Consider the following 20,447-nt stretch of genomic DNA (forward strand, 5'->3'; position numbering starts at 1 on the left):
TAGTGTTGTAGAGATTAAGAAATCCATGTTTATCTAAGAATGAGAAAGTGAGAGAAATGTAAAAGTTTTAACCTAGCATAAATATCAATTTAGTCTTTGTATTGTAATTAATTATGAATTCATTAAATTTGTTTGTTACCTTCCATGCTTGCTTTTCTGACCATGTTGACTGACCTAGACCCTTTATAAAAAATACGAACCTGGTGATCATATACATGTGCGGGGACATCCTAGGTAAGAAAGGAAAGGAGACACGACTGCAAACAGACAAAAGGAAAACCTACGGCTTCTGATTTCAAGCGAATTATATTAGTAGCATCTGATGCTCTATAACCATCCTTAGGCTGAGTTTGACTCTGTCCTTAAAGCCCAGGTTGGCGCAGGAAATAAATTTGTCTGAGTGAATGTGGATGACTTAGAGATCAGGGAATAGGTATTTTCTGGGGGCCCAAAATTTAGAAGGGTTAAAGATAGCAGACAGAGGCCAACATATGTAATAAGGTAAAGGAAAGAGTAGTGACCACTAAATCAAATAGTATTATACAAATGAGAAATAAAAACCAGACATAACAAATGGTGCAGTTGACAGGATGTGGTTGATCCATGGAAAAGGGAATAAATTAATCAAACAAAGTGGAGTGGCGTCAATCACATGAGAAGAAAGAAAGGATTTTAATTTTGGAAGGGAAAGTTTGAAATTTTGAAAAACTTTGTAAGCAAAATGGATAAGTATGTCGCTTCCAACCAGCATAGAGCTTAGTGACCCGGAGTTTTTCAGGAGTATCAACCCCCAGCAAATTTTCCCTCGGTTTTCCGGTGAGGAGACCGACAATGTGAGGGCTTTCTTTGACTTCCTCGAAGAACTCAGAAGGATAGGGCGATGGAGCGACTTCAAGTTACTTATACTGCTTCGCAGTAAGTTAACTGGAAGAGCAAAGAGTTTTTTTCTACTCCTCACCCCTCCTGAAGGAGACAATGGATTACCAGAGATTTATCTCTCAATTTGCCAAGGCCAAGCGCATAGGACTGAATCTCTGGAAACTCCAGAAGAAAAAAGAAGGTGTCCCAGACTACTATAACTGGTTGCTCAGTTTTGCGAACTCGTTGAGCGTACCTGACGGTGAAAAACGCCATTTAGAGTGGGCTGTTTTTCAGCATTTCCGAGTTGGTCTGAGACAGGAGCTGAGGGAGGAAGCATATGCAAAGGGAACAGCAGATCTAAAGGAGTGTTATGACGGCATGATTGAGAAGGAGCAAATCCTTGGAGATATATATCCATCTGCAACTGTGAACCAAGTGAATGCTAAGGAGCAGTGGAGAAGAGAGTAAATGCCAGAATCTAGCTAAGAAGGAGAATTGTCAGAAGATGCAAGGGAGTACAGAAAGAAATAAAATCCAAGCAGTTTGCAGTGTCACTACTGATACCTGCAAACCAGGCGAAATCGCTCCCTAATTGAAAAGGAGGTAGAGAGATTACAGCAACCTCTTATACATGCTGTATCATCAACATGCTGACTACTTGAATGGCTTGATCAAGTAGTCAGCATGTTGATGATAGATCGCTCCAATGAACAGAAACCTCTGGAGTCACAAGAGAACAAGATCACTGACCTAATACATGAGGAAGTTCAGAGGTTACAAAAACCGTTATTAGATAGAATGGAGAAGGTAATGGAAAAACTTAATGAATTGTCAGCCAAATGTGGGTCGGACTCTCCTTTGTCTTCAGACGGAGAGGGTAAAAGAGGCTATCATTGAGAGATTCCTCGGTGTTATAGTTGTAACAGACTAGGGCATTTGGCATGAGATTACTTTATAACATCGGACTCCTTGAGACACAGGTATCAGCCCAAAACCACATTCCATATTTGTGACAGACCTGTTGATGGTGAGACAAGACAAGTTGGGGAATGATTCAAAGGAACACCAGCAGAAGTGAGGGTTGGCAGGAGGAATCTCAGAGCACTCCTCGATACAGGTTCTCAGGTCTCCCTGATCTCTGAAAATTATCTTAGGAAACTGGGGGCTGATGTGAGTAGGAGAGCTGTGAGGATAAAGAACCCAGTCAAGCTTTTGGGCATATCTATCTCCACGACTTATGCCATAAGATACAGAAGACTGAGATTAGAGATACTAGGATATGGTCTACATGTTTGGCACAACTTCCTGATCCTTCCCGGGAACTCGTTGTCTAGTGAGGGATTGATATTAAGAGAAGATTTTCTAAGGAAGCATGAGTTCGCATGTGACAACCCCAGAGAGAGCATTCAATTCAGAGGAAGAGAAAAGAACGCTATAGGAAACCAGAAACCAAAGGAAAAGGGGGAGGGGCACGTAACTGACACTCAGCCAGAATCAGACATTGCAGAGGTCAGGAAGAGGAAAGAGAAAACCGAAACAGAGATAAGTCAAAGGGGAGAAACGGAAGAAATTAGTCTAATCAAAGATATATGCTCCAATCCGAATGAATGAGTTGTGAATGCCAATTGAACCAATCATGATCATCAAGCCTCAATTGAAGCTCCAAATGCTGATAATGAAATAGCACTAAGGAGAGAGACTGAGGAGGAAAATTTTCTCGGGGACAAACTTTTTTTAGGAGGAGGAGGGGGGGCTTTGTTAGATCTCAAACGGGTGACCTCACTCTAAATGAGGTCACCTTTCCAGAGTCTAACAGAAGATATCCATTAAATGAGCATACTTATCATTTGGCACAATTTAACTATGCTTTAAAAGAATAACAACTGGCAAATTAGAATATGAACTGTTTGTAATGTAGTTAGTGTGTTTATACTTTAATGTAACTGTAAGTCAACAAAAAGGGCTCACATGACAGTAATTATCAGTGAATTTCTAGACGTGAAAGAATGCCAATAATTCGGTAAGAAGGGGCAAAGGTCGCAGAATACTACAACAGCAGCGCAAGCATCCGTGGGTGCTACCTCTAAGAAAACAACAAGACACATACATTCCAGGAATTGGAAAGCCCCGTATGGAGAACGGTGAAGTCACCCAGTCGGGGACGAATCAGAAAGGAGAGATCAAACTTGGAAAGGTGGCACTCTTGGAGAGCGTATAAAACATGCAACACAGAATTGAACCCCCTACCCCCCATTTTGTTTGTTCCTGTATTCTCACAGTGTGCTTCGAGTGGTCATCGTGATTCAGTTCTTGTCCTTAAGAGCTGATCTCCAAGAAATCCCAGTACGGCACCGCCATAGAACACGGCAAATCTTGAACGCAGGCCATCAGTAAGGAATAGCATTGACGTAAATCCTTAGTAAAGAAACCGATCACCCAATCTAGGGAGAGCACGTGATTCCCACGTGGCAACAGAACCAAGCCATTTTTCATTTTGTTGATTCAGACACAATACCTACCAACAATAAAGACAAAGCAATACGTATAAGACCAGTGCTGCAAAAGCTTCATGAAACATTCCATGCTGCTGTCAGCCTAGAAGAATTTCAGAGTGTAGATGAGATGGTGATTCCATTCAAGGGACATTCACAACTCAAGCAATACTTACCTAAGAAACCAAAAAAATGGGGTTTCAAAATGTGGGTAAGGGTAGGCATTTCAGGCTATGTATATTGTTTTGATCTTTATGTAAGTGCAGATCCCGGAAGACAAAATTCAGACACTCATTCAGTGCAAGTGAAAATGTAGTACTTAGGCTCTGTCATAATCTTGCTGGTAAGAACTTTCAGGTATACGCAGACAACTTCTTCACGAGCATCCCCCTAATTAAGAAACTAAAGGAAGATGATATTTATTATGTGGGTACACGCAGAAGAAATTGACTTCAAGGTGTTGACAAGAAACTGAAAAATGAAAAGGATTTGCAGAAGATGGGACGAGGAAATATGTCAGTAACCGAGTCCTCTGGTGGCATTACTGTCACTAGATGGGTTGATAACTCAATAGTGCATGTGGTATCTAGCTACTTAGGAAAGGAGCCTGTTAATGTATGTCAGAGGTTCAGCCGGAAAGAAAAAAAGTATGTTGAAATTCCACTACTTCACAGCATAGCTGTTTATAACAAACATATGGGTGGAGTGGATTCTTTTGTATCAAAATGATACCAGGAACAAATGATGGTATATGAGAATTTTTTACCATATGTTGAACATACTTGTTTGTAATGCAATTACAAACAAGTACGTTTTTTTGATTTGACATGGAATTCAAATCAAGAATAGTGCAACTGCTTTGATATATCAAGGTTTAGTTCAGCTAGGTACTAGGCACCTGTTGTGAAGACACTTCACAACAGGTGCTAATGCCAATCACTGCAGAGATGTACACTGCAAAAGTAAAACAAGATGCATCTGTGGTAGATGTGAGGTAACAATCTGTCCAAAATGTTTTCAGTCTCCATACAAAATGAGGCAAAGAGAATAAGACTGTTCTTGATTTACATAGCTCTACTGTAAATTCTAATTGTTCTACTTTTTTTTGTATGTACTAAGTAATCCAAATTTTGATCATTCATGTAGTGTTTCAGCAAAATATAAATTGTTTATAATTTGTTTTGTCATACTTGTAATGTCTTTCAATGAAAATAAATTCCTTAGTCTAAATTATTTCCATAGAAATATGTCTGTTGGCATTAGTGCATGATGTACTCAGATGAGGACATCATTTTTAACATATACAGGACACAAATTTAGCAAAATTAATGAATTGATGGTAACACTGTAAGATTAAATGGTACTGTATCATGCCATTATAATTTTTTATAAATGAATATAAAAATTCATGCATGAGAAGGTTAATAAAAAAATAAAATAAACTGACCATTGTATGATATATATCAACAGTTCAATAATCGCAGTTCTAGTTTATTTCAAATTATAAATAAGCAAAACTAGATAATTGCTATAAGAAACAGATAAATAAGCAAAACTAGCTAATTGCTATTATATTAAAGATAACACATATAGTCAATTTTAATCAAAATGCAATTTTATACTTATGCACTGTTTATTTCCTTGGATATATGAAATAATAATAATAAAATAACTACAGGTGAAAAAATTCCTTACCTGATCTTTCATAAATAAATTTGGAGCATCAACATGCAATGGTGTGCCATCTGTTTCAGAAACAACAGTTTTAGTAAGCTGTGTTTCAGAATTACTACTTGAAGACTTAACAGTTTCCTGCATCTTTTCTTCTGCTTCCCCATGTTCAGGATAAGAAACCTTTATCTGCTGGGGAATTTCCTCAGATTTTGGAATGTCATCACTTGGAATTTGAGCTTCAACAGGCGTTCCCTAGTTGGGTATAGATCACATCAATCTACAATTTGATGTAGTCGATATTAACTAAAATAGAATGCATTAGTATGAAATTCTGATATATATATATATTATCACTTATACTGGCATTTTTGGAAGTCGATGGCATTGTGGGGAAGATAACAATTAAATGATTGTGGGGAAGATATGATTAAAAAGAACTTTAATTATTATTTCCAGTACTTCAAAGTCAAACAGGCATCATCATCATCAGAGAAAAACAACACATTAGTACAGATATATGGATGCAACCATAAAATAAACTAAAGTGAGAAAAAGGAAGCAAAATCTAGAATCCTAAAAGAAACTGCAAGTGAATATTTGGGCTTTTACTGACTGCTGGTGTGTCTCATGGTAAATCTCCCAAATTCACAATGATTTCATAGAGCCCTATTTGCTGTTGGGGTTGTAGTGATTCTTCAGTGCAGAGGCCAATTCATTGAAGAGTTTTCAAATTTATAAGTGAATATTAAAGATCATCATTGAGTTGCCATGTAATGAAGATATCTTGGAAAGGCAGACCTTCTTTTCCTAATTTGAAGTGGATCCTAGGATGTTCACTGATTTTATGAGCTAAAAATATGTCTTAACAGCTAATATCTTAGGATCCACTTCACATTAGAAAAAGAACAGATCATTTGCATAGCACAATCTGATAGTGTGTCTCTGTTGAGCAGTTAAGACCATTATTGTAAAATGACCATTTGTAATTTTTTTTTCCCTTGTCAACCAAAGCAGCCAGAGTTCATAGTGACATGAAAGAAAGATTAAGATATCAGGAAGAAATGTGCTCTGATTAAAGTGTCTTTAAAAGGGACACTTAAATATGGAAGATATCCACACTGCAGTATACTACATAGTGTAAGTAGTGAAATCAATAACATTCACGATTTGCTGCAAAAGCTAAATAATTATTATTAGGCAGGCTCCTTCAGGAAGGCAAGGACTCAAAGAGAAAGGGCCTCTTGCAGTCACATAATGCATAAATACTTATCTCTTTCTTTAAAAATTCAAAGATGCACTTATGACATCCACTGGTAGCTCATTCAACACAATCATGAGAAGGACCCACACCTCGCATGCTTACTAACTAAACACTAAGTTGCCTGGGATGATCCAAGTTTTATTCTCACCCACCATAAGCAGCAAAAGTACTTGCATCTGTAAGATACCATTACCATCTTTTATGTTTTCTGTCGTATCTCTTCTCTTCCATCTATTACTCAAACTTTGAAGACCCCACAATTCCTCAATCCACATTTCTTTTTACGCACCGCAGCATCTTGATTACCTGTTGCTAGATCTTTTCAAATATCTTCTCTGAACCCAAGTGGCTATGTCTGAGTATAGCGGTCAAGATGTGGACTCACCAAACCCTTGTAAAAGTGAGAAAATAACTCCCTAATTACTGCTAGGTAGATTCTCTTACACTGCAATTATTCTGATATGTAATGGCTTAATCCCCTTAGCAGTCTGATCCCTAAACTTCAAAACAATACATTATGAGAATAATGTATTCTCATAATGGGATTGTAGTGATTTAATAAACTGGAGGAAATCTGCTATTTCCTCCAGTTTCAAACTTCAATGACCATGACAGAGTTGTTTAATATAGCACATTACAGATCCCATTAGTGTGTCTTTGGCACAATCAAATTTACCCTTTACCAAAAAAAGTTCAAGCTGAACTTTAGGCTGATCATTTAATTATTCAAATAAATTCTAACATTTGGCATGTAATATAAGTTTACCATCCATTATATATGATGATACAATTTCGTTGGATGCAAGATAAGGCTTGGATTTCAGTTTATATGGCTGATTAGCAACAATGAAAACAAAAATAAAATAAACTATTACTGCTAATAAAGTACTTTTATTAGCAGTAATAAAAGTACTTCTAATAAAGTACTTTTATCAAAGTACTTTATTAGATGGATACACATATGGAGGGAAGAAAAAAAATTCATTCAGAGAAACACAGACAATCATTAGAAAGATACTAATGACCTCTGAGCATGCTGTGCATGTGGTCTCATTTACTCATCAGACACAGTCAAAAAGTCTTAGGTTGTAACTGAGTTATATTCAGTTAGAGTTCTTTAATTAATTAATTCTGATGAAGAATTAAGCAAAAAAAAACTCCAATTTCTTATTACATTCCAAAGTAATGGCTATGATAAAATGAATGCTGTAGGACTTCTAATTCATCCAAAAACATGCCTAGAAACTGATAACAGAGATTACATTCACCTAATTAAAATCAAACTAGCAAAAGTCAAGAATTTCAGAATAAGAACTGCATCTGCACAATTAACTAAACTATGACCCTTTGTATAACAAAAATACTTTTAGAGATTTAATATTTTAATTAAGAGGATTTAATATCCCCTTAATTTAAATAATGTTTATATCGCCGAAATGAAGCTTATTAGCTCTTTATATTTAAGTAACTTAATTTGCACCTGTTTGAAAACTCGTATAGCAGAGTATATAAGTTCTTTTCGCTATACACTTTGGTATTAATTGGTCTAGCTACTCACTGATGAAGCCTCAAAAAAGGCTGAAACCGGTCTGGGTAGTGACCTCCCACCATAATGTAATAACAGCATACATTTCCTAGGAAATGTGTTTTTACATTATGGAAAATACCTAAGAATAGTGATCAGAACTTTACTGACCTTGCTGCGAGTTTTCCGGTATTGTACTACGTACTAGGGTCACTTGCATTAGCTCACGCTAGTGGTCGCCGATACTTTATAGTTTACTATATTCAGCATGAAACTCTCTGATTCCAATCTTTGAGTTTCTTATTCGGTTTTAAAAACAATGTGGGATTTAATATCCCCTTAATTTAAAAAAAATACTTTTAAAAAAATGAAGAAAAATAATTAAAGTTTGTTTTTAACAAACTTTATAGCATATATTTTTATTGACAGAGTAACTTCAATTTTTTTTTCTCAGTGCATTTTTTTTATCAATTAAATTATGTAATATTGTTAAAAGGACATATAAGCTTGATACCAAGAACTATGATCCCTGCTTCAAAAGCAAAACAAAATATATCAGCCTGGAGTACTCTAGCATGATTGCAATATTCCATATTATTGACAAAGAAAATCCATAAAACAATTCACAGAAGAATATATCAGAAATATAACATGCAGGCGATCAAGCACATCAGCTCTATCTGGTCATGCATAATTTTCTGTAGACCCAAATGATACTTAATCTACAAGAGGACACAGATTACTGTGGAATGCACTGAATATTTTTCAATTTAAATTAATGTTATCATGAGACTAAAAGAAAGATATTACCAAAAAATCCATGCTCAATCCTGGTCATCTGAATACAAATCTCAGCTACAACTTAGATTGTTACTCAAATATGATTCAAGTAATTACATAAACAAGACTATATATACATATGCACGCATACACACACACAATAATGCCAACACGCTTAGAACAGTTTCAAAAAATGGCAATCCTTCCTTAGAAGGATTGACTTCCTGTAATATGAACCAGATGGAGTCTTCTGTTGGAAGAACAAGACTAGAGGTGATTAAATTAATAATAGGTTCTTTTTTGCTCCCTTCAGCATTATCAGTCAAACTAAAATACAGGGTTTGAAAAATGTGCTTGTCTGCTGGTCTGTGATAAGTTTAATTAAAAAATTTAAAAAAAAATCAGAAGAAGTGTTTCAGTTTAATAATTGGTTTTATTTATGATGCTGATTTTGTTACATTTTTTGATGTCAAGTAGATTTTTTGCAAGTTAATGTTATTATGTTAATATTAATGTTACTAATTGCATCTACTGGGAATGCCAGTCATTGCAAATGCCTTTTGTTGATTTTCACTGATTTTGTCATAATGGAATACGATTAGTGTTTCTGACCCAGGATTTCCCAGGAAATTTTGGAATCTTTCTTGTCTCAAGTCGTAGGAAAAACAGCTCAAGACCATTCATAAATTTAAATTTACAAATCTGAATAGGAAAACTGTTGAATTTATTAGAATTTTAACTTAACTTCATTTTTTAATTTTAAATGAATATTGTATCATATAGATTAATGTTATGATTATTGTTAGTTGACTTTCATTCTGCTTATATGATATTGTTAATACCGTTTATATCATAAAAATCATATTAATGAAACAATTTAATGACCATAATAAATGTTTTAGGCATAGGTTTCTGTCGTTTAGCAGTTCATAAGAAAGATTCCGGTAATTGGACCACATGTTTATTAAGATAAATATCAATAAAAATAAAATTAATTAATTAATAAAAAAAAATCTGCATTCGGATATAAAATTTAACGAACAGTTAGATGGCCACAACTGCATCGACTGAACTATTTTGAGTAATTTCTCAGTTCTTGTGCTTAAACGTTTGGTTACCTTTGACCCCTGAAGATGCAAGTCAAACGAGTTAGGAAATTTGTTTGGTTTGTTATTTTTATTGATATTTATCTTAATAAGCATGTGGTCCAATTACCGGAATATTTCTCATAATAAATGTTATTTGCTATTTTATACATCGATCTGTATATCTTTGAAATATAACACTATAATATCATTATGATTAATATAACTATAAATCAAGTGCGGGGTGCTTAAGGGTCAAAGCTGTATAACTGAGAGGAGACCTCCACATAGGCTTTAAAGGAATGCAGAGAACCGACCAAAAGTAAAACAGAAGTAAAACACTTGACCAAAGACTAGAAACTGCAGATATGAGTCCTGAGAAAGATTAGAGGCATGAACAGATGGCATCAATGGCAATATCATATTAAAAACGAGGATATTAGGAAAGAACTTGACATTGTCAGCATCCAGGAATGCATTAGCAGAGCTAATCTCAGGTGGTATGGTCACTTAAACAGAATGGGCGAGGAAAGATTAGCAAAGCAAGTGTTCTCTGCCAGGTTGGCAGGAAAATGACCCAGAGGAAGACCAAGATATAGGTGGATTGAAACGGTACAATGTGCCTTAGACCAGTGATTCCCAAACTTATGGATGCCAAGGCCCCCTTTGGAAAAATTAAAATATTTCACAGCCCCCATCGAAAAAAAAAATCGTGATATAGACACATATTATTATAATATTTATTGTATTTATATTTAATACAATTTATATTCAAGATTTAGCCCTTTGTAATATTTTTTGTGTTTCATATCAATACCTTTGAAATGAAACTTATATGAATAAGCATATATTTACTAATATTCATTAAGCACCGAAATATGCAAGAAGCAAAATTTGTGAACCAACACCAATGTGTGATTTTTTTCCTTTAAAATATAAGGGGGAAAAAAAAAAATAAAATAAATAATAAAAATTAAATACGTTTCTTTTAAGATTAAAAAAATCTATTTAGTCTTAAAACATTTTAAATTTGTTTTCATTATTTCACATTCCCCCTCAACAAAAGTTACGGCCCACAGTTTGGGAAGCACTGCCTTAGACGATAGAAATATAAGATCTGATAATGATAATATTGGAGTCTTGACAAGTAATAGACTGATTTAGAGGAAAATTGTAGATAGGAAGTTAGTAATTATGTAAATTTTTCATGTAGTACTATCATATCCTGTACACCCCTTGAGGGTGCATGTCAGGAATTTGATGATGATGATATGATGAAATATGGCAAATATTTTACTTTAATAGAAGCCAACTGTTTATCAATCAATAGTAATTTTGCTACTTGATAATGAAAAATTTGTCACTTGCCTTATGCACATACACTTTTTAAACTGTTTACAAGCAACTTTGACTTTAACAAGCGTGGCCCAATTAACCAGAATCCAATGTTGATGTTTTGTATACTAGAGATTACACTATTTCAAAAATGCATATTAGTAAATTTGATTTATTCTTTGTTCGGTTACTATAATGCACTAGATTTGTATATGTGGTGTACATTTATTCTGGAAAACAAAGTCTCAAGTATCAGTAATTAGCCAATATTTGAGCAATATGTCAGTTCATGACACAATGTCCAAAAGGAAAACACCCTTCGACATATTTATATCTCTACCTGACTACATAAAAGCAGGAGGGGAATAATATAAATCTATATAGACAAGTAATGGAGAGCCAAAAAAAATAAAAAATTCAGTAAACAAAAAATGGGAAATGGATGGAAAAATGTTAAAAAGAAATTAACACTTGCCTCATAACTTTCATTCAAAATTGAACTGTTATGCTTCTGCACATCACGAAATACAACAAGAGTAAGGTGATCTCCAGCAGCTTTGAGTACATCTACAGCTTCATAATGATCAACATTTACAACCATCATGCCATTTACCTAAGAGAAAATAATGAAAAAAATTCAAAATGGATATTTTTTTATAAATTTGCTGCACAGCTTCATTTAATAGTCAAACATGAGTGATACGTTAATCTTTTTTGATATATACAATTTTTGAATTTGTCTCCAGAACAAAATGGGGGTGATTTCAACAACATTGCATTCTAAAAACCAACTAATGGGGCTTTCTGTTTTCTATTAAAATACTAATGAATATTTAGCATACTGACATAAATCATGTATTTGAAAAGTTAATAACAGATTAACTTTGCAAATACATTATGTCAGTATATTAAATGGTCTTCACTCCATAAGTGAAGACCATCCTATACAAGAAAAGATGTACACTTATAGCACACCAGTATCATGAGTGAGTTAAGGATTAGATAATTCAGACACACCATTCTAGACTGTACACATAACAGAGATGAATAAAGAGCATGAGCAGTTAGTACAGCAAGGCTGAAGTTTAAGTGAAAATTGATGGTGTGCAATTATTGTTGGGGGTTTCAAAAGGTTTTATGAGGTGATGATGTTTAACCTATAGTACCCTAGTATTATTGTGGATGAGAGGAAAGGCGTTAATGATAGATTTAATATCCTGAAATTGGCACTTTTCAGAGAAATATAAAATTCAAGGTTTTCCCAAGCAGTGGAAAGTATGTGAATAGGAAGAAAAATTTGTTCTGTGTGTTTAGAGTTAAAGTGCAATAAGATGATAACTAGTGTTATAACTACTGCAAGTGTGTAAAGAAATATCAAGGAGAATATGTAACAAATACTGAGAGGCCTTCGTAACTCAGTTGGTTCTGTCCTTTGGTTGGAAAGTTCAAATCTTGTCTAGGATGTAAAGAACCTTTGCCAGAGTTCCAATGAAGGTGATTCAGGAAGTTTCAAGTGGAGGTGGCACATGGTTTTCCTTCATGGAAACAGATTTTTCATCCTGCAACCAAGCAAACTAGCCAAGAGAACACATACAGCTGATGAGTACAAAACTGGAAAAATGATCAGAATACAGTAAAAAAAAAAAAAAAAAAACTGGGGGTGGGAGGAGTATTAAAGTGTGAGAAACCGGAAGTAAGAAGAAGGTATTCTATGGAGGTTTAATAAGTGGTGTACTTTCTCAGTGACAAACATGTTTCCCAGGTGCAAAGATCAAGGATTTTACTGAAGCTGTTAATTTGAAGAAAGAAGAAGTGAAAGAATTAATTGTTTTGGCTGGCACAAATTATTTGAAAGGTGAGAAATATACAATGAGAGATGATATGAAAGAGCTGTTTATAAAAGTAAAAAAGTAAAGATTGAGTCTGCTGCATCAGTATGATAACAGTGACCTGAGAAGGAGAATCATGAATCAATGAGAAGATTATGTAGGAGGAATGGTGTGTAGTATAAATGTATGGAATGAATTTGACAAACTACATTGACAAACTACATTTAAACTGTTTTGGAGTTAATGTTTAATGAGAATTGAGAGAGAATGTTGTTCGGTGAGAAGTGCAAACTCAGGGAAACTAGAAGTACTTCAGGATGGACGTGTGTGTGTGGGGGGGGGGGGGAGTCAAGTATGGGTTTAGCGACCTTTGGGATGTGTGTGTGTGTGTGGATGGGTGGGTGGGGGGGGGGGAATTATTACACAATGATGTAATCATTTCAAACTGGCCCATTCTGATTATAGGTTTACAATCAGAATGGGCCAGTAATGACATTACATAAGGATAAATGGGAAACCAAGGGAATGTTGAAATGGATATCGAATGACATAAGTATCAGAAATAAAGGAGACGAGTCTTTGACAACCAGCTTGCCAAAAAATTATAACTCAGTTGTTATCATTTTTTGATAACAACTGAGTTATATACTGAGTTATTACATTTATATATCTATTTTATCCACTTCCATTACAGATATAAAATGGAAGAAGTGTCGTATTTTGGCATTATATCATCATAATATCCCTCCTCCTACCCTACGTAGGAAGAGGGATATTACTAACGATAGCTGAAGAACTTCAATGAACAAAAAGAAAAGTTCAGAAGGATTTTAGATCTGAGAGAGAGAGAGAGAGGGGGGGAAAGGATTCATTTGATCTAGTGCAAGATAACAGGCAAATAGGATACAGGGTGATCAAAATTAAATTATCCTTGATTAAGGCCTTATGAAGTGCCACCCAGTGATCCAAATGCTGCGAAACTTTGCAGGAATACATTGTAGATCAAGCAGAAGTGATATCTGAGAGGGAAAAAAGTTCCAAAAATCACTACCAAGGGTCCTGCATGATGTACTGATAATTTTCCTGTAGACGTAGTAATTTTTCACTGTGTGTATGTGACCGCGCACGCATCTGTAAGAAGGACAAAAGTGACAAGTATAAATAACACATTTTTATCCACTTCCATTAAGCATTCACTGGCTGTACTGTTCAATGTGCTGTCCTTCCTCGTATGCCACAAACTGCATCCTTTGCATAGTATGTTCAATGGCAGAATACAGCTGGTCAGGACTGATGTTGTGCGCATTCTACATTATGCTGGCATGCTATCAAAATGATCCTGATAACCCCTGTCTTTGAGAAATCCCCAGAGTCAGAAATCACAGGGGGTCAGGATCAGGTGAACAAGGCGGTCATGCAAGGGGAAATGCATGGCTGATCATGTTCTCAAAGAACCTCCTGTATGGATCAACTGATGTGTGGAGAAGCCCCATCCTGCATGAAAATGACTGAATCCATGCACAGGTGTTGCTGTAGTTGTAGCACAACAAAACTCGGTTACTGCAAGGAGATATCACGATATCTCCTTGCAGTAACCGAGCAGCTCACAGGATACGAATGGCAAATATCCTCAAAGAAGAATGGTCCAATGATAAACAAAGCTATAAACATGCCAGAACAGTAATTTTGAGTGACTTTAAAGGAATTTGTTGGATTGCATGCAAGTTTTGCATAGCCCATGCCTAGCAATTGTGGGTTTTCGCAGTTCCGTTCAGGTGAAAGTGAGTCTTCTCCCCACAAAATCATCCATGGCCACACAGCGATCAATTAGAACAAGGAATGTTAAAGTGAATGTCAGTCGACTTTGAAAGTCCTGCAGGCACAACTCCTGTGTTATCTTAAATGGATTGGAATGCAGAATCTACCGTAGAATTTTCCAGACAGTTGGGTACCCTGCAGGAACCAAACGCTGTTATTCATGGCCTGCTCCACAATGACAGTAGCAGCTTCATTCACTTGTGAATTGATTGGTTTGCAACCTCTGCAAGGTCTAACTCTCAATATTCTTGTTTCTTCAAAACGACTAATCATTCGCCACAGAGTACATGGAGATAGCAGACTTCATCAACATTTGCTCAGGCAAAGAAATCTGCAGAGCACAGCAACAGCACCACAATTATTTAGATAGTAAACTTCACGAGCAAAGTATGTTGGAATAAGGTTGGTGACATCACCAAGGACAGTAATGACAATCAGAATGAAGGAAAAAATCCCATGTCCATCTTTTTAAACCCTGCTGGCTCGTGCCAAGTTGTGTGATATGCAAATTCCATGCATTTCATGCATTTGATTCACCCCAATGCCCCTTGTAGTGAATTTTAGAACAACCTTTTTTTTCTCAGATATCACTTCTGCATGATGCACAGTGTATTCCTGCAATGTTTTACAGCATTTGGATCACTGGATAGAGTTCCACGAGGCCGTAAACACGGATACTTTAATTCTGATCACCCTGTATATTGCTGGTTACATCTATTTAAATCCAATCTATATATAGCAAAATTGGAAGTGATCACTATTTAGTCTTGAGCAGGATAAAATTGAATTTCATATTGAAAAGAAGAACATGTAAGAAAGTTTTAAAGCGAATAAAAGTTGAGCAGCTCTCAGATGTGAACTGTAGACTAAAATACAGAAAGATTATTGAAAAGAAAATGAAAGAGTTTGAGAACAGGAACCAAACCTTGGAGGTTCAGTGGCATTTCCTGAAGAAAACATTGATTGATTCAGCCAGAGAGGCATGTGGTGAGGTTGTCTGCAAATATAGAAAAATTGGAACTCCATGGTGGACACAGGAACTTAAAGAGGCAGTGAGGAAAAGAAGAAAGCATATCAAAAGTTCCGGGCAAATAAGTCAGCTTGTGCTCTTAGAAAATACAAAGACAAATGTAAAAAAACTAGCTAAACAAAAGGCATTGGAAGACTTTGGTAAGAACATAGAAAATAAATATCAAGAAGGTGAGAAGATATTCTGGAGGTTGGTGAAGAAGCTCAGAAATGGAGGAAAGAGTGCTGTAAAAGGAATTAGATGATAAAGGTAACATGAAAACTGGAGAAAAAGATATCCTTGAAGTACGGAGCAATTACTTTGAAAAATTGCTAAACGAAACAAGAAGTGATAGCACGGTAGTAAAAAACACTCAACAAGCATGCAGTCAGGAATACATATCCATACTTGAAGTCGGAAAAAAAGCCATCAAAGGCCTGAAATGTAGAAAGGCAGCAGGAGTAGATGATATTCGACCAGAAATGTTGAAGTATGGTGGTATAAAAGTCTTACAGTGGCTGACTGCATAGTTCAGAAGGTCTGGACAGAGGGACGAATTCTGGATGATTGGAGTAGAGCTCTCATAGTACTCATATATAAAAAGGGAAATAAAACTGAATGCAAGAATTACAGAATTTATTTCTCTACTGAGTGTTCCTGGTAAGATTTAAGCAAGTATACTTAAGAAACGGTTGAGAAGGATTGTGGAAGAAAAGCTTGGTGAAGAACAAGCTGGATTCAAGTGAAATAGCAGCTGTCAGGAACAGATTTTTATTTTATGACAAATATGAGTACTATGAGAACTCTCATAGTACTCATATATAAAAAGGGAAATAAAACTGAATGCGAGAATTACAGAGGTATTTTTCTACTGAGTGTTCCTGGTAAGATTTAAGCAAGTATACTTAAGAAACGGTTGAGAAGGATTGCAGAAGAAAAAGCTGGATTCAGGCAAAATAAAGGCTGTCAGGATCAGATTTTTACTTTATGACAAATAGTTGAGAAATCATAGGAATATAACAAAGATCTGCATTGAAGTTTTGTAGATCTGAAAAAGGCATATGCTATTCAAAATGCTACAGTTGTATATGGTGTCAGTGGGGCATTATATCAAGCAATACTTAGTCTTTATTTGAGTTGTAAATCAGCAGTTAGAATTGAAGGAAGTACAGGAAGATGGTTTAATCTTAAATCTGGTGTCAGACAAGGATGTACATTATCCCCTCTGTTATTCATTATCTATATGGATTGCATTATGAAGGAAAGTGGCATTAAACCTGATATCAAAATTGGAGATGTTAATGTCAGCTCTTTGCTTTATGCAGATGATGTTATACTTCTAAATAAATCCACTTCAAGTCTACAAGATTCCCTGACTAAATTGTATAACTGTTTGAATAGATATAGTATGAAGGTCAGCAATAACAAGACAAAGACAATGAAAATAGGCAGAAGCAGTGAAAATATCAACTGCATTGTGAATGGAGAAACTATATATAGAACAAGTAAAATATTTCAGCTACTTAGTCATGATTTTTAGTGAAGATGGTAAATTAAATATGGAAATAGACAACAGAATCAACAAAGCTGTTATGATAGGAAGTGAACTGTAAAATCCAGCAGTGGGTGGATAGATGCTCACATTTTATAAGACTGGCAGCAGAATTAGAAAAGGGAAATGACTACATCATGACTGGACTTTGCAAAGGCCTTTTACAGAATGCTGCATGGAAAACTAGTACAAAAGTTGGAGAAAATGGGCATGGATATGGAGCTGGAAATGTGGATAAGGGGATGGCAGAGAGTAGTATAGTAGAATCTAAGAGAATGAGGGTGGAAGAGAATGAACTAGTGGAATGCCTCAGAGTACTTGAGCTACCACCCTTTAATTTGTATATTAATGATATATGGAAAGATTTAAGGAGGATATTCAGTTGTTTACTGAGGATGCAAACTGGCCATGGCAATAGTTGATAAAGGTCATATAGATACCTGCAGGATGATTTCAATAAATTTATAAAGTATAATGGTTGTCAATTTAATGTTGCAAAACGTAAGGTATGAACTTTAGAGTGAAAAGATTACACACTTTGTATCATACTGATGGTAATGGATTGCAGGAAATTCATTACCATCAGTATGATCGTAATGGATTGCAGGAAATTGATGAGGCTAGGGATTTTGGGACGATGGTGGATAGAGTTGAAATTCAGCGGGTATATTGCAAAAGTTGGCAAAATAGCTCAAAGGATTACTTTGATGTTAAAACATTAATGAGTAAAGTAAAGTAACAAATAAATAATTCAGTTCTAAAGAGAACATAGAAACATGAATGCCACTTACTGTAACCAGCTTATCACCAACTCTCAGGTCTGCTTTTTCTGCTGGACCACCCTCAGTAATGCGTGATATAAAAATACCCTAAAACAAAATGAACTTAGGCATTTATTTATTCAAGATATCAAATTTTTATGTGATTGATTACATTATATGAATAATTTTCTAGTTGGAATAATTATAATAAATGTAATATTTACATCTGTTTGCAAAAAATATAATTTATTAATTATTAAAGATTTTAATTGTATTAAAAAAAAATCTCTAATTTGTAATTTGTCCAAACTCAGCACCATTATTTACAGGATTTTGGACTTCATGTGGGGGTTGATAAAATAAATATATAAATATCAAAAAAAAAAAGCAATGCTAACAAATCAGTCACCAGCAAGTCAGAAGGGGTAACCAAGTCTTTAAAAATTGGAGAGTTCTCTTTGTTACCAATAAAAATTCTTTGTATTTTCTTAAATTCCAACAGTACATCTGAATGATACTTCCATTGTTGTACAAATACCATTAAATAACAAAAATACACTAAGGTCAAAAATTACACACGATCAGTTTCTCTTTTATAGGAAATAACCCAGTAGTTATCCTCCAATGTCTAATTAGTATTAAATTAATTCCTTGTTTTGACAAACAATAATATATTCATAGAATATATTATTGTTTGCGATGATGATGTTCATTGATATAAGAACATCATCACAAACAATAATGTATTCTATGAGAACAAGGAATTAATTTAATACTAATTAGATGAAGGCACACAGATTTCAGAATGACTGATGCATTATATCTTCAAGCATGGACATAAAACTAAGTTTGAATTACAGAAAAATAACTGATACAAGAATTAGTTAACAGTTCTAGGACAAGCACTGCATACCAGAAATTATGTGATATAGTAACTATCAGACTCCAAACACTTTAGGAATGGATAATGCATTGCTTCAATTCAGGTTTAAACAATATAAAAGAACCTCTAATTCTCTCTTAATAACAATCCATGTCTAAAACTGCTCCTATGAATAAAACTAGTGTTGCTTCAGAGGTTTTTGGCCAGTTTGAAAGTATGCTAGATCAACATAAAAAGGGCTCACAGTTCATGGCAATGAACTGAAAAATGTCAATGAACAATGGAAATATTCATGCCAAATTGTTAAATCTGTTACAACTGTTGTTCAGTTTGGTTAAAGAATCCCAGACACTTGCACTGGATTAGAAATATATCATCTTCACAAAGCAGGAGACAAACTTGATATCTCCAATTCAGATATCAAGTTTAGTGCCACTTTCTTTCATAATGTGATCCATATAGATGATGAATCAGAGTTGAGATAGCATGCACCCTTATCTCACAACTGATCTGACATTAAACTGCCTTCCTATCTATCTTATAACTTAAATATAGACTACATATTGTTTGTATAATGTATTCCATGTGACTGCAATGTTCTGAACAGCTTTTCTTTTGGCACCTTTCATGTGCTATTTCAGATCTACAAAACTTTAAATACACATGCATTATAATAAAACAATTTCTCAACTATATGTCATAAACTGAAAATCTGATTTTGACAATCTTTGTTCGGCCTCAACTCAGCCTGTTTTTCTCCAAGTTTCTCTTTCATAATTTTCTTCTTCAAGTATTTCTCTTCCTAAGTACACTTGGATAAATATTACCTAGAACACTTAGTAGAGAAATGCCTCTATAATTCATATATTTAGTTTCACTTTCTTTTTATAGATGAGAAATATGAAAGAGCTCTAACCCAATTATCTGAAATTCAATCTTCTGATCAGGCCTTCTGAAAAACTACAAACTTATATCTCCATATTTGAGCATTGATGGTTGAATATATATGTCAGGGGTGAACATTCCAGGTGTGCTAGGTGTGCAGTGCTAATCCACGAAATATCAATATCACCAATATTATATTTTTGCATTTATTCCTGTTAAAGACTCTCCCAATTGTTTGCAGACCTCACGTGATTCCTAAAATTGAACACAATATGCTAATGCTTCATTGTCCTCTTCACGAGGGTAATAAAGCATTAGTGTTTCATGAAGAGGGCACTTTTAGATGGGTAAACATTGCATCACATTCACGTTAATAGCCCGGGTGCGCTTTCAAAATGCACACACCTTTGAGCCCTTCGAAAAGATGTAAAGAGAGTGCAGTGGGTCAAATTCTTAGTGTTTTAGTATTTTTAAACCGCTGAGAAGGCGAGGCTGGGTGAGCTAACATTTTGAGCTCATCCAGCACCTAGCGGCTGTGATTGGTTATTGTGTCAACCAATCCAATTGAATGTTGTCACTTGTCATGAGTTGAGTGCTTTCTGTATCTGATGGCTGTATTACAGACAGCTGTTACACATGTTTTCTGGAACTGAAAATTTGAAAGTGGATGTTAGGAGAAAAATGTTAATTGTTTTTT

General features: G+C 35.0%; 1 protein-coding gene across 1 annotated transcript in view; it reads right to left on the bottom strand.

Moving 5' to 3' along the window:
* LOC150092621 (protein lap4-like) overlaps positions 1 to 20,447 on the bottom strand; it is a 737,075-nt gene that overhangs the window by 418,205 nt on the left and 298,423 nt on the right. Inside the window, exons 18-20 of the mRNA XM_090414245.1 lie at positions 18,013 to 18,090; positions 11,489 to 11,626; positions 5,049 to 5,279 (exon numbers count right to left, since the gene is read on the bottom strand). Coding sequence (XP_090270371.1) covers positions 5,049 to 5,279; positions 11,489 to 11,626; positions 18,013 to 18,090 — 447 coding nt within the window. The remainder of the gene's footprint in view (positions 1 to 5,048; positions 5,280 to 11,488; positions 11,627 to 18,012; positions 18,091 to 20,447) is intronic.

Source organism: Typopeltis vanoorti, chromosome 25 (assembly GCF_054136105.1).
Source record: "Typopeltis vanoorti isolate ZY-2024b chromosome 25, IOZ_Tvanoo_1.0, whole genome shotgun sequence".
In the NCBI taxonomy this organism is placed as follows: Eukaryota; Metazoa; Arthropoda; class Arachnida; order Uropygi; family Thelyphonidae; genus Typopeltis; species Typopeltis vanoorti.